Below are 15,364 nucleotides of genomic sequence, written 5' to 3' on the forward strand. Positions count from 1 at the left end.
AGAAACCATCTGGAGCCAGAATGTGGTAGATTCGGTTCTTGCAAACTGCTCTTTCAGGGCCACATCTGCCTGGAGGTCAATCATTTGCATCTGGAGAGGCCCAGTGTTTGCCCACTTGAAGTGATGTGTGACATCATTTGTGAATGCTCTGACATCAGTGATGAGAAATGGATTCTGTATGAAGAGGGTGAGCTCCTCTCCAATGCTGAAGCTATCAAAGCATTTGCTGAAGTTTTCAATCAACTTGTCAACAAAGTCAACAAAAGAGGAGACATCTCTATGGCCCCGCACCTGTTCTTTCACTTTTGGGAAGTGTGTGTAGTCTCCTTGCAGATCTTCTTTATACACCTGAAGTTTTCGTTGAAATGAGCGGACAGCTGTCATCAGATCACAAATGGAATTGTTCTTTCCCTGCAGCTGCAAATTAAGCCCATTCAGGGACATGATATCAGCCAAAAAAGCTACGATACCCATGTTTTTCTCGTCATTTAGAAAGACAGAAAAGTTGGCTGCTTTCTGACTTTCCAGTTGTTCCAAGAAAGCTGTTACTTCATGTCTAATTGACCAAAATCGCTCTAGCACCCTGCCTTTGCTGAGCCATCTAACATTGTTGTGTAGCAAAAGATCATCAGAGTTTGCATCAACCTCTTTGAGAAATTCCCTGAGCATGCGATGCTGACAAGAAGAAGATGCCCTGAGAAAGTTTATGATTTTCATCATTGTCTTCATCACCTCAGCATACTCATCTGACAGGGTGGAGCAAAGGACAGCCTGATGAATAATGCAGTGGTAAGAGATCAGGTCAGCGTTGTCTTCTTTCAACCTTGCCACAGCTCCCTTTTCTCTCCCTATCATGGCAGGGGCTCCATCAGTGGTTATTGATATCACTTGTTTTGGCTCTATTCCTCGCTTTGCTAGCATTTCCTTAATGGCCAGGTAGATGTCTTCTCCTTTGGTAGTGGTCTGCAGGGGAGTCACACCTAAGAGGTCTTCACAGAACTGATTTTTCTCCCTGTTTAAGAATCTTATGTAAATCAATAGCTGAGCATTGTCAGACACATCAGTAGATTCATCCACAGCCAGGCCAACACACGGTGCCTTACAAATAGCTTCTTCCTGCTGAGGCAGTGAATCTTGAGCTAGTATCTCACTTCTCCTTGTGGCTGTGCAGGCTGACGGGTATTTTCTCTATTTTGTCACAGAGCTCATCTTTTTCTTTACCATCAAGTAACGCCTCTGCTATTTCAGTCATGCACTCTTTGACAATACTTGCATCTGTAAAGGGCTTTTTGTGTTTCCCTAAAACCCAAGCAACACGGAGGGAACATTCATTAGCACGCTGTTGTGCGCTGAAAGCACGGCTTAATACCCTGGTGGACTGATCATATTGGGCAGTGAGACTTCGAATTTTCTGCGTCCAGAGTTCGGACTTAGGGGGGTATGATTGGTCAAATGCTTTGTGCTTAGTCTCATAGTGACGCTTGACATTGGCACTTTTAATAAGTGCCACGGTTTCGGAGCATATGAGGCACACTGGTTTCGTGCTCGCGGGTGGAAGAATGAACATGTATGCATCAGTCCATTCCGTGTTGAACGCTCGATTTTCGGCATCTACTTTTCTCTTTTTAGAAAGCGCCATAGTGTTTGCACCTCTTCTGACTGTAATTCACGCCCTGTCTTCCTGTATCACCTCCCTGCGTTTCTCGCTTCAATCGCTTTTCGCTCGCCTTTCACCTCCTCTTCCTTATATCACACTGCGTGGATGTCTGTGCCTGGCTACAAACCTCTGCTTCGGTTTGCTCATACAACTCGCTCTGAGTTCAAGCTGGCGATTTGATTCGCTAGTTGAACCACGTGGTTAGTATGACTCGCACGCGATTGGTTTGTAGCTTCCAATCCTTGCTCAGTGCAGTGCTGGTAAAAGCACTTGTGTCAGATAGGAAAAATAAATAAATACTCCGGTTTAAAATTAATTCTCCCGTCAAAATTAACAAATATTTTAACAATTTATTCCGGGTCCGGATGGGATGGCATATGGGTCCGTATCCGGACCGAGGTCCGTTGGTTGCGGACCACGGACCTAGACACTCTAAACCTGCACTGGATTATTCTCAACTATCCATCCATCCATTTTCTAACACCCTTGTCCCTAGTGGGGTCAGGAGGTGCTGGTGCCTATCTCCAGCTAACATTCCGTGTGAGAGGCGGGGTCACCTGGACAGGTCACCAGTCTGTCGCATTATTCTCAACTAATAGCAGAATATTTATAACCATGTTTGGGATTTGTGAAACCTTTTTCTGATTCATGAAACTTCCATAAAGGGCAATTAACTAACCCTAACCTTTTGCTTTTTTAACACTACAGTGGATATAAAAAGTCTACACACCCCTGCTCAAATGCCAGGTTTTTGTGATGTAACAAAATGACAGCAAGACAAATATTTTCACAACTTTTTCCATCTTTAATGTGACCTGTAACCTGTACAATGCAATAGAAAGACAAACAGAAACCTTTAAAGTGGAGAAATACAAAACAGAAAATGTAAAATAACCTGGTTGCATAAATATGCACTGTTATATTCATGTTTGATAATGACCAGGCATGTTGTATTGGTCATACAATGACTGATTGCTTTTTAATACTTTATTAAAAAGTATTTAATAAAAATACTTTTATTAAACAGCCAGCTTCTGCAACCGAGTATCGGACCGCCAGGGTCCCCTCCCTTGGCCGCCATCCATCACACAATGCACCCGACCCCTTTGGCCCCTCTCACGGGTGGTGGGCCCATGGGATGGGGGGCCCATGTTTCCTCTTAGGGCTGAGCCCGGCCGGGCTCCATGGGTAAAAGCCCGGCCACCAGGCGCTCGCCATCGTGCTCCCCCTCCAGGCCTGGCTCCAGAGTGGGGCCCCGGTGACCCGCGTCCGGTCGAGGGAACACCAAGTCCAAGGTTTTCATTCATTGAGAGGAACCAGTTGAGGTGGCTCGGGCATCTGGTCAGGATGCCTCCTGGACTCCTCCCTGGTGAGGTATTCCGGGCACGTCCCACCGGGAGGAGGCCCCGGGGAAGACCCAGGACACGCTGGAGGGACTATGTCTCTCGGCTGGCCTGGGAACGCCTCGGGATTCCCCCGGAAGAGCTGGAAGAAGTGGCCGGGGAGAGGGAAGTCTGGGCCTCCCTTCTGAAGCTGCTACCCCCGCGACCCGACCCCGGATAAGCGGAAGAAGATGGATGGATGGACTTTTATTAAAGTATTTTTTCACGGTCTGCTCACACAGGTTTCTCACAGGTGTGTCACAAAAGACTCCCTGCTTCTGTCGTCCTATTCTTTACATTTATGCATTCACATAAACTCATGATCGCCACCTAGTGGACATAAACATAATTCATTCAATCATCACATGCACAACCTTAAATTAATACTTTGTTGCAGCACCTTTGGCTTTTATTACAGCATTCAGTCTTTTTGGGTAGCAGTCTATCAGCGTGGCGCATGTTGATGTGGCAATATTTGCCCACTCTTCTTTGGAAAACTGCTTCAAATCCAATAGATTGAAAGGGGATCTCCTGTACACAGTCCTCTTCAGATCACCCCACAGATGTTCGATGGGATTCAGGTCTGGACTCTGGCTGGGCCATTCCAAAGCCTTAATCTTATTCCGGTGAAGCCATTCTTTTGTTGATTTAGATGTGTGCTTTGGGTCATTGTCATCTTGAAAGATGAAGTTCCTCTTTGTCTTCAGCTTTCTAACGGAAGGCAGAAGATTTTGTGCCAACACCGACTGATATTTGGAACTGTTCATAATTCCGTCCCCACTGACTAAGGCCCCAGTTCCAGCTGAAGAAAAACAGTCCCAAAGCATGATGCTGCCACCACCATGCTTCACTGTAGGTATGGTGTTCTTTTGGTGATGAGCGGTGTTGTTTTTGCACCAAATATACCTTTTGGAAATATGTCCAAAAAGTTCAACCTTGGTTTCATCAGACCATAACACATTTTCCCACATGTGTTTGGGATATTTCAGATGTGTTTTTGCCAAATTAAGCCGGGCTTTGATGTGTTTCTTTGCCTACTCTATAGCCCAGACATATGAAGAAGACAGGAGATAGTTGTCACACGTACTGCACAGCCAGTAATTGCCAGAAATTCTTGCAGCTCCTTCAGTGTTGCTGTCGGCAGCCTCCCTGATCAGTTTTCCTCTTGTTTTCTCATCAATTTTCTACGGACGTCCTGTTCTTGGTAATGTTACTGTTGTGCCATGTTTTCTCCACTTGATGATGACAGTCTTCAGTGTTCCATTGTATATTTAATGAATTGGAAATTGTTTTGTAGCCTTCACCTGGCTGATATCTTTGAATAATGAGATCCCTCTGATGCTGTGGCAGCTCTTTGTGGACCATGGTTTGTACTGGACAATGTGACTACAAAAATGTCAGGACAAGCCTACTAGAACAGCTGAACTTTATCAGAGGCACTTTAATTGCCTCTGATAATTAAAGATTATCAGATTATTATATACCTCTGATAACCTGTTAATTGGTGACAGGTGTGTGCTGAAGGAGAGGTGGTGTGCTGGAGAATTCCGGTAGGTGGATTGAATGACTTGGGGCAGTGTGGATGTGTGGGGGGATGGTGGTGGTATGGGAGTAGCAGGAGGTGAGCTGAACCTGTTGAAAAACTGGTTGAACTGGTTTGCTCTATCCCGGCCCCCAGATATCTGTGTGTCCTTCCCCTTCATTCCAGCGATGTTCTTCATTCCTTTCCACACATCCCTCACACTGTTCTGCTCGAGTTTGGACTCAAGCTTCCTCCTGTAGTTGTCCTTGCATGTCCTCAGTGTCTCTCTGAGTTCACGCTGGACTCTCCTCTGCTCCTCCTTATCTCCAGACCTGAAAGCCATTTTCTTTTTGTTTAAAAGTGCCTTCAGGTCACTGGTAATCCAGGGTTTATTGTTGGAGAAGCAGCGCACGGTCCGGGCTGGCATGACAGTGTCCTCACAGAATCTGATGTATTCTGTGATGCAGTCAGACATGTTGTCGATGTCCTCCCCATGAGGCCCACAGAGCACATCCCAGTCTGTCGACCCAAAGCAGTCCTGCAGTGCCTCAGCTGCCTCCTGTGTCCACCTCCTCACCGTCCTGATGCGCACAGGCTGCCTGCTCACTAAGGGGACATACTTGGGAGTCATCCTTACCAAGATGTGGTCCGACCTGCCAAGGGGGGGCAAGGCTGTGGCGCTGTATGCATCTTTGGCATTAGCATACAGGAGATCCAGCATTTTGTTTTCCCTGGTGGGACAGTCAACATACTGCTGGAAGTTGTTTAGAGTTTTGTCCAATGAGGCATGGTTAAAGTCACCTGTGATGACCATGAAGGCGTCCGGGTTTTTAGTCTGTATTTTGGCTGTAGTAGCGCTGATGACGTCACAGGCCACCGCTGCATCAGCTGATGGGGGAATGTAAACAGCGATCAAAATGGCGGACGTAAACTCCCTCGGTAAATAATACGGCCGCATTCCCACAGCCAGAAGTTCAATGTCCGGGCTACAAATCTGTTCCTTCACGTTAACATGACCGGGATTACACCACCTCTCACTCACATAAAGTGCAATCCCGCCGCCCTTCTTCTTCTGACTCTTGGAAAGGTTCCTATCCCCCCGCACCAAGGAAAATCCAGGAACCTTCACGCTGCAGTCTGGAATAAGCGAGTGTAGCCAGGTTTCCGTGAAGCAGAAGATACTGCACTACCTGTAATCCTTCTGGGTCCTAACCAGCGCCGTGATTTCATCTGTCTTATTCCCCAAAGACCTCACGTTCCCCACAATAATCGCCGGTATCGCCGGTTTGTGCCGTCTCCTCTTACCCCTCCGTTTAGCTCCAGCCCTGCAGCCCCGTCGTCTCCTCCATAGCTCCTTTGGGACCACCGGCCTGTCTCTGGGCCGCAGCAGAGGCTTACACAGCGCAATCAGCTGTTCACGCGTGTAAACAATGCCCCTGCTCCGTTCGGCGAGGTTCTCCGTAACAATCATGCCTCTACTCCGTAAAGAACAGCGACAGAACCGACCGAACCACATCCAGCCCTTGTGGGAGCTTAACTGATGATCTATGGGTTAAAGAACCCATAGAACCCAGGATCCGTGCTTCTTTAAGCATGGATCCTTAATTGGTTACAGCAAATATACACAGATTAACACACATACCGACGGGAGCTGCAGCTGCAGGCAGTCAGCCAAACCGGCGCCATTTTGTGTTTCCTATTTTGTGTTTCACAGGGATTAATAAAGTTTCTATCTATCTATCTGTCTGTCTAGTAGTATGAGATCAGAGGCACTTTGTCCACATCGTCAGACATATTTTCTTTCTTTGTCTCATATGGGTCGATTCCAACAACAGCAATTATGTTCATGTATCTTTCTCCTGTACATTGGTCAAGAGTGTCCACATATTTTCTTTTTCATGGTTTCAAAGCCATGGGTCCGCTATGCATTGTGCATTCATTTGCCTACTAAGATGGCGTGGATACCTTCTGGTTCAGACTTATGGGAACTATGCATTGGCTGGGATGGTTGCCAGGCAACTGTATTCTTTAGACCACAAGAGTAGAAAAGAATTCACAAGCGAGCAGAGAGGTCTGCAAGCAGAGATTTAATCCATACAGAGAGAAGTTGTTCATGCAAGGAGAAAATCTGAGCATGAACACAAAGATGTGAGAGAGCACAGAGAATATTTGAAAGAGAACATAAGTCTTGAGTGCAAATGTTACAGTTTTTGAGAACAAAGATGGCATTCTGCTTTCAAACTGAAAATGTATGTTCTTGACATATGGTAGAAAAATTCCCCAATAATATGGTACATAGAATCTCAATACTTACAGCAGAGCTCATACTGTTGACTTTATCCAAGAGGGCAATAATGAGGCTGTAGAGGTTTCCCAGATATAGAACAAGGACTCTGTAAACACAAAGCACACAATCTATAAAACCTCGTATATCATGTGTGTACTTTATGGTCGAACACATTCTTTCTCCCTACTTGTCATATATGGACGCTTGCCCAGGTTCCCTGAGTCACATGTTGAGGCAACAGGTACCCCCTTCTTGTCAGTAATGGACATGTAGGGTGCGTTCATTGAATGTTGTAGAGCTCTCTACACATTGGAAACTGATGACCTAGGAACGAAAAGCATGAGTCTTCGAATTTTTTTGAAAAGCATCAAAAGTGCTTCAATCCGTTCACAGTCGCTGTATTTGTATGCTTAACAATGATGTTTATTTTACTTCAGCTTTAAAAGATCCTCCAAATCTTTGAATATATGCTGTAATTTTATCTTCATTTCTGCAAATTTTTTAACATTCAATGAAAACACCCTGTCTACTACTGGCGAGAAGAGGAGAAATGTCTACATTGCTACTCAGTGGTGGATGTTGTGTGTCTTGTCTCTATGCTGCTGTAACTGCGAAATAATTTCCCTGCTGGGACGAATAAAGTAATTATATAATCTATAATCTATAATCTATACCCGTTTCCTCAACCTGCGACTCAGAGGGAACCTGACCAAGTGTCCATATGTGACGAGTAGGGAGGAAAAATGTGTTGCATGGTCAGAGTAATTCCATCCATCCATCCATCTTCTTCCGCTTATCCGGGGTCGAGTCGCAGGGGGGTAGCAGCTTCAGAAGGGAGGCCCAGACTTCCCTCTCCCCGGCCACTTCTTCCAGCTCTTCCGGGGGAATCCCGAGGCGTTCCCAGGCCAGCCGAGAGACATAGTCCCTCCAGCGTGTCCTGGGTCTTCCCCGGGGCCTCCTCCCGGTGGGACGTGCCCGGAACACCTCACCAGGGAGGCATCCTGACCAGATGCCCGAGCCACCTCAACTGGCTCCTCTCGATGTGAAGGAGCAGCGGCTCTACTCTGAGTCCCTCTCGGATGACTGAGCTTCTCACCCTATCTCTAAGGGAGAGCCCAGACACCCTACGGAGAAAACCCATTTCGGCCGCTTATATCCGCAATCTCGTTCTTTCGGTCATGACCCAAAGCTCATGACCGTAGATGAAGGTGGGAATGTACAGTAGATCGACCGGTAAATCGAGAGCTTCGCTTTTTGGCTCAGCTCTCTCTTCACCACGACGGACCGGTACAGCGCCCGCTTGACAGCAGACGCTGCGCCAATCTGCCTGTCAATCTCCCGCTCTCTTCTTCCCCCATTCGTGAACAAGATCCCGAGATACTTGAACTCCTCCACTTGGGGCAGGACCCCCCCCCCCCCGACCCTGAGAAGGCACTCTACCCTTTTCCGGCTCAAGACCATGGCCTCGGATTTGGAGGCACTGATCCTCATCCCGGCCGCTTCACACTCGGTTGCGAACCGCTCCAGCGAGAGCTGCAGTCATGACCTGATGAAGCCAGAAGGACCACATCGTCTGCAAAAAGCAGAGATGAGATCCTAAGGCCACTAAATCGGATCCCCTCAACACCTTGGCTGCGCCTAGAAATTCTGTCCATGAAAGTGATGAACCGAATCAGTGACAAAGGGCAGCCCTGGCGGAGTCCAACTCTCACCAGAAACGAGCCCGACTTACTGCCGGCAATGCGGACCAGACTCTGACTCCGGTCATACAGGGACCTGACAGCCCATATCAAAGGGCCCGGTACCCCATACTCCCGGAGAACCCTCCACAGGGCTCCCCGAGGGACACGGTCGAACGCCTTCTCCAAGTCCACAAAACACATGTAGACCGGTTGGGCGAACTCCCATGCACCCTCCAGGACCCTGCCAAGGGTGTAGACCTGGTCCAGTGTTCCACGACCAGGGCGAAAACCACACTGCTCTTCCTGAATCCGAGGTTCGACTATCCGACGGACCCTCCTCTCCAGGACCCCTGAATAGACCTTGCCAGGGAGGCTTAAGAGTGTGACCCCTCTATAATTGGAGCACACCCTCCAGTCCCCCTTTTTGAACAGGGGGACCACCACCCCAGTCTGCCAATCCAGGGGAACTGCCCCTGATGTCCATGCGATATTACAGAGTCACGTCAGCCAACACAACCCTACAACATCCAGAGCCTTAAGGAACTCCAGGTGGATCTCATCCACCCCCAGGGCCCTGCCACCGAGGAGCTTTTTAACCACCTCGGCAACCTCGTCCCCAGAGATTGGAGAGCCCAACCTAGAGTCCCCAGGCTCAGCTTCCCCAATGGAAGGCATGTTGGTGGGATTGAGGAGGTCTTCGAAGTACTCTGCCCACTGGCCCACAACGTCCCAAGTAGAGGTCAGCAGCACACCATCCCCACTATAAACAGTGTTGGTGCTGTACTGCTTCCCCCCCCCGAGACGCCGGATGGTGGACCAGAATCGCCTCAAAGCCGTATGGAAGTCTTTCTCCATGGCCTCTCCAAACTCCTCCCACGCCCGAGTTTTTGCCTCAGCAACCACCCGAGCCGCATGCCGCTTCGCCCGCCGGTATCCATCAGCTGCTTCCGGAGTCCCACAGGCCAAAAAGGCCCGATAGGACTCCTTCTTCAGCCTGACGGCATCCCTCACCGAAGATGTCCACCAACGGGTTCGAGGGTTGCCACCGCGACAGGCACTGACAACCTTGCAGCCACAGCTCTGATTGGCCGCCTCGACAATGGAGGCATGGAACATGGTCCACTCAGACTCCATGTCCCCCACCTCTCCCGGGACGTGTTTGAGGGAGATGGGAGTTAAAGAGGTCCGTCTCACAGGGGATTCCACCAGACCTTCCCAGCAGACCCTCACAACACGTTTGGGCCTGCCAGGTCTGACCGGCTTCCTCCCCCACCACCGGAGCCAACTCACCACCAGGTAGTGGTCAGTAGACAGCTCCGCACCTCTCTTCACCTGAGTGTTCAAGACATACGGCCGCAGATGCGATGAAACGATGACAAAGTCGATCATTGAACTGCGGCCTAGGGTGTCCTGGTGCCAAGTGCACATATGGACACCCTTATGCTTGAACATGGTGTTCGTTATGGACAATCCATGACGAGCACAGAAGTCCAACAACAGAACACCGCTCGAGTTCAGATCGGGGGGGCCGTTCCTCCCAACCACGCCCCTCCAGGTCTCACTGTCATTGCCCACGTGAGCGTTGAAGTCCCCCAGCAGAACAAGGGAGTCCCCAGGAGGAGCACTCTCCAGTACCCCCTCTCAGGACTCCTAAAAGGGTGGGTAATCTGAACTGTCGTTCGGCCCGTAAGCACAAACGACAGTCAGGACCCGTCCCCCCACCCGTAGGCGGAGGGAGGCTACCCTCTCGTTCACCGGGGTAAACCTCAACGTGCAGGCGCCGAGATGGGGAGCAACAAGTATGCCCACTCCTGCCCGACGCCTTTCACCTTGGGCAACTCCAGAGTGGAAGTATGTCCAGCCCCTCTCAAGGAGACTGGTTCCAGAACCAGAGCCATGCGTCGAGGTGAGACCGACTATTTCTAGCCGGAACCTGTCGACCTCACACACTAGCTCCGGCTCCTTCCCCACCAGAGAGGTGACATTCCAAGTCCCAAGAGCCAGCTTCTGCAACCGAGGATCGGACCGCCAGGGTCCCCTCCCTTGGCCGCCACCCATCACACAACGCACCCGACCCCTTTGGCCCCTCTCACGGGTGGTGGGTCCATGGGAGTGTTGCATGGTCAGAGTAATTCTTTGGAGGGATTTTTATTACTTTAGTAATATTTCTTCAAAATATATTGTAGTGCTGCTCTTACTTGGTTTTGGGAATTCTACACCTTTAATCATAATCATATTTTTCTAAGCACTGGATGTTTATTTTATTTTTATTTCGCATGTCATTAATCCCATTGCATACTCTTGCCAATGAATGCTTCACTGATAACGTCTAGTATGTAATTACATACTAGACTAAGGGTTAGGGCTAGGTAATAAAGTGACTTTTATATCATTTCTTTTCCTTTGGTTGTCTTTAATGTCATTATTATAGGTCATATTAATGTTTGGGTTGTCTATGTTGTCTGTAAACATTTAATGAACGTTTGCAGACAATGCTTGCTGGACATCAAAATTACACTCCTTTAAATAGCGAATGTTGTCTGCAATTGTTCAGTGAACATTGGTTGAGCATCTGCAGGCAATGACCACTGAATGTTTAATGGTGTTTCATGTGATGTCGGCTGAACATTCTTGGCAACGTTCAGGGGTTGCTCTCTGAACGATCAATGCTAGGTGGGATGTGGCATGCCAGAGTTTCTGGGGACTGAGGGATAAGCTTTCTTAGGCAGTGCAACAACACAGGCTGTCTACCACAGTACTGAAAATTACCTCTGGGGCATGTTAAAGTTCAATGGGTGCTGCAAAATTTCACAAAGCTGGTTTGTACTGCCCTTCCATACTCTGGGGCTGACATTGTCAATGATGAAAACTGATAAACTTACAGAACACATGGAACATAAGCAGGAACCTGGGCAACAACTACAGTTTAACACAAGAATCCAGTGAATATATGAAACCAAGGAGCTTAAATAATGTTGTGATGTGATGGTGACATGGAAATCAGTTGAGTACAGTAAACAAATACAGAACAGCTGGGTGAAACTAAGGTAGAATAATGGTTAAAAACTAATTGGCAATACCAAGATTAGAAAATCTTGATCTCAAAATAGTGTGAATGGGAAATACACACACTGTTTAAGCTGGATTAATTAAAAAAACAGCTTGACTTTGGTAAAAATAAAAAATAAAAGAAGCAGACTTTATTCCCTCTCTTTTCTAATTTACAAGTCCATAGTGAAAATATTGAACCCTGCTATGCTTAATGTTGTGTAAGTAGGAAAATGAAATTATTAAAAAGATTTTATCAGAATCCACAACTAAGGATACATAATGCAGATAATGGTCAATTAAATTATTACCTGGCCAGCTGGAATCTCAGGGAGGTTCTTGGGTGATACATCTCCAGCTGTGCAACCAGCTCAAAAGCAGAAGGGGCAATCATAGTGATGAGCGAGACCACCACACTCACCTGAAGGTACACAAATAAGACAGCAATTTGAAAAAAAGAAAAAAGATATGTCTCTGTCACAAAATAAACTAAACCAGACCCAACAAAACAATAAAAAACAACACCAACAGAAAGTGAGAAACTTGAAAATTTTAAGAAGTGTTACTGACTGGCTGACTACAGTTTGCTAAAGAGTTGTAGAATCACCCAGTTAGATCAGCAAGTAGGTTGACTAAAACTCAGAAAAAAAGAAACAATCCTCTCTCTGCGTGCTGTTTTCCATCGGCCCCTACCTCTATTGGATGTTGCGTAATCAAATGAAACCAATAATTATGATATATATCTTGCTTCTGTACCTCATTCTTCTCCCACAACGTCAGCTCTGGCTTTTCCTGCTCCAGTTTCTGGGATCGGTCTACAACAAAATAGATGATGTAGATGCTCCCAGCTAGTGACAGCAAAACCAGGATATTGGCTAAAATACGCAGACTGATGAGAACTGCCCTGAAGAAAAAAACAATTGGTCAAATGAATTTAGTGGAACTCAAAAATTTATAAAGGAAAGAAAAGAAAAAAGCTTTACATTGAGTACATTTTATCAGTGAGCCCTCAGTGCTAGATGTTTTCTGGTCTATGTTGCGATTACAACGTACAATTAAGTACAGCTAAGCCTAAAAACCCCTGGCAGATTTAGAATTTACTGTTTTTATAGTTATGGCAGGAAATAAAATAGACATCTTTCTAAAGATAAAAAATTACAATGCAATGGAAACAATTTTAGAACCAAATAATTTTTGCTCAATTTTATTTGAAAATAAAACAAATAGTAGTATAGTATTCATGAGAAAACAATAGTTTAGAATATTTTTGTCATGATATGTTGTAGGTTGATTGTGGACTCAACTGCAGAACAGCAGAGGCATGGAGTAGATTTTAAAAAATATTTAATGAAACATGATGATCTCAAAAACGTACAAAAAAATCACAGGGAGCCAGAGCAGAATGAAAACCGTAAATCAAATGAAAATGGCAGCAGGCAACACAGGGAAGAACCAGAGAAAATAAGAGCTCAGAAGAGTAACAGGGCAGGGAGACTTCAACACCCCTGGTTGCCTCTCTGCAGGCACTTCCATTTAAGTTTCTCATATTCAAGCAAAAGTTATCTAAACCCTTGTTTGAATGCCAATCCTGGAAAAATCCTGGCCAAGTCATCTTCTTAAATCAAGACACACATAAATGTACTTCTCTGTAAATTAATTACATTCAAATAAATAAACATAAAAATGTGAATAAAAGTTTTACTGGCCCACCAGTTGGGACTGCCGAATACAACAGGGGAGATCTAAAATCGCTGTGATTTAATGATTTTTCTTGTCTTTTTGTAACAAAGGCTGCAGTGACAGTAATGGAGTGGTTATTTTTAACTGGACCTAATGAACCCAATTTAAGCTTTGTTTAAGCCCTTAAAGGAACTGCAACAGAGTGACTGAAATAAACATGGAAGGTTCATGGCAACCAGTCTAAATACACTAAAAGATTTTTATTTTCACTTTCATAATCTGAAGGGGACTGAGAATAATTTTTTCTTTCTCAAGGACATTTTTATCTTTTCTTGAAAGCCAACATAACCAAGAATCCACTCAGATATAATAGGCACTATGAATCTGATTCAGAAACACTGTTAAAATTGGAACATGCTCATGCTTATTTCTCTTGTTTAACTAGAGGAGTCTTTGTTAGTGCCAAAAACCAAAAAGTCATGCACAGGCATACATAAAAACACTTACAGGCTTGTATCCTTCTTCTTTTCTTGTTCTTCAACAATTGCTTCCTGTTCAAAACAACATGATTCAACCCACTTGTAAAATTCTCAAGATTTGTTTTGACTTAAATTCTCAGATTAATTGAGTTTAATCCAGGTTAGTTTGTTTGCAAAAGATTTGTGTAAGTGTATAACTGACCCTGATGTTGTTAACGATTGCAGCCCCTTTGCACTCTGCAGCTTCCGGGTTACCAATCAGGTAATCCCAGGCACAGAAAACTCTCCAACAGAATGTGAAGTTTTCATCAGAAGCACTGGCCAGACTCAGACGAGAGTTCTTTGCCATTCTGGTGGAAACATTAAATGTAAATTTCTTTTAAAGAGTATAGAGACTGGAGCTGAAAATACATAATCAGAACCTTTAGATAGGTAGTAAATAGCACAAACATTACTTGCGTAACAGGATGATGAAACTGTAGGCAAAAACAGCCATCCCAACAAGGAAGTATGCAAGTGGCAGCCGGTAGCCAGCACTGCCAATCTTCCTCATGCTGCCATAATAACCATAGAATAAAACAGAGTACTGCAGGTAACCCTGTGGTGAATCATACACAAAATACAGGTTTTTATATATCACAATAATATATTGAGGATGATTCTAATAAAAGGGATGAGAATTACAGCTAATAAACAGTATGTTGCATGTTAAATTAAATATAACTGTACAAGGAAAAGAATGATGTAGAAAGAATACCATAACTAATCATACCATAACTTTGACTTATGGTAGAAGAAATTGATTAAACTGACCTTGGAAACACAGGAGGCAGTAAATTTATGTTTAAGTGAAGATATATTGTGTCTATACATAGTGTATTATTGACCAAACAGTAAGAGGAATGAGAGACTTGCCCCAAGAGACCAGATGGTGTCCAAGTCTTGGGCTGATGCAAGATGCTCTTTGGGGATAGTTTTACTTCTTGTTGTTCCAAATGGAGCTCCAGCCAACAGCTGGAACAGGATAAGATTAATACAAAAAAGATCAATTTTATTGCACTTGCATCAAGGAAAATCTGACAGGTGGAGACTCAAAGAAACACAGCAAACCTTCAACATTTACAGATACACTAGAAAGGACATATTTGTTGCAAAAAACCCCATCATATTGTCAAGTTTAGCTGAGCCACATAGATATAGCATTCTATATCTGGTCACATAATCTACAGCATTAAAAAAACAAAAATATAGAATTGACAGAACCTCTTTAGTGTTCAATGGTCCATGATTTTAATCACAAAAGTAGAAAATGTGGAGAATAACAAGGTTATTAAAACCTTGGTGCTACAAATAGATCAACAGAACAATAAGATTACACTGGGAGGATGACAGAATAAGTAATGTCAGTGGAAATTGCTTGTGTCTGCATGTCACGAACAACAATAAATCCAGCATCATGTTTCCTCCTCTTTTGGTCTATGCAGTTTGAACATATTCCCCAGGGATAAGTTCTCAGCTATCCCTATAAAAAGACAAATTATTGTTTACAGAGGGGAAAAAACAAAATAAAAGAAATTGAATTATCTCTACATTTTGAACAGTGGTAATAAATTTTAATACCTTACAA

At 45.2% G+C, this 15,364-nt stretch overlaps 1 protein-coding gene across 7 annotated transcripts in view; it reads right to left on the minus strand.

Moving 5' to 3' along the window:
* tmc3 (transmembrane channel like 3) overlaps nucleotides 1-15,364 on the minus strand; it is an 80,578-nt gene that overhangs the window by 52,526 nt on the left and 12,688 nt on the right. For all 7 annotated transcript variants that reach the window (XR_004338964.1, XM_032560808.1, XM_032560807.1 and 4 more), the window contains 7 exons: nucleotides 14,653-14,751; nucleotides 14,193-14,335; nucleotides 13,940-14,087; nucleotides 13,766-13,809; nucleotides 12,335-12,482; nucleotides 11,890-11,999; nucleotides 6,876-6,954 (listed from right to left, as the gene is read on the minus strand). Coding sequence is in view for 6 of the 7 variants with exons in the window: in XM_032560808.1 (XP_032416699.1) it covers nucleotides 6,876-6,954; nucleotides 11,890-11,999; nucleotides 12,335-12,482; nucleotides 13,766-13,809; nucleotides 13,940-14,087; nucleotides 14,193-14,335; nucleotides 14,653-14,751 (771 nt within the window). In the remaining variant the exon portion in view is untranslated. The remainder of the gene's footprint in view (nucleotides 1-6,875; nucleotides 6,955-11,889; nucleotides 12,000-12,334; nucleotides 12,483-13,765; nucleotides 13,810-13,939; nucleotides 14,088-14,192; nucleotides 14,336-14,652; nucleotides 14,752-15,364) is intronic.

This window comes from Xiphophorus hellerii, chromosome 4 (genome assembly GCF_003331165.1).
Source record: "Xiphophorus hellerii strain 12219 chromosome 4, Xiphophorus_hellerii-4.1, whole genome shotgun sequence".
NCBI classification, from domain to species: domain Eukaryota; kingdom Metazoa; phylum Chordata; class Actinopteri; order Cyprinodontiformes; family Poeciliidae; genus Xiphophorus; species Xiphophorus hellerii.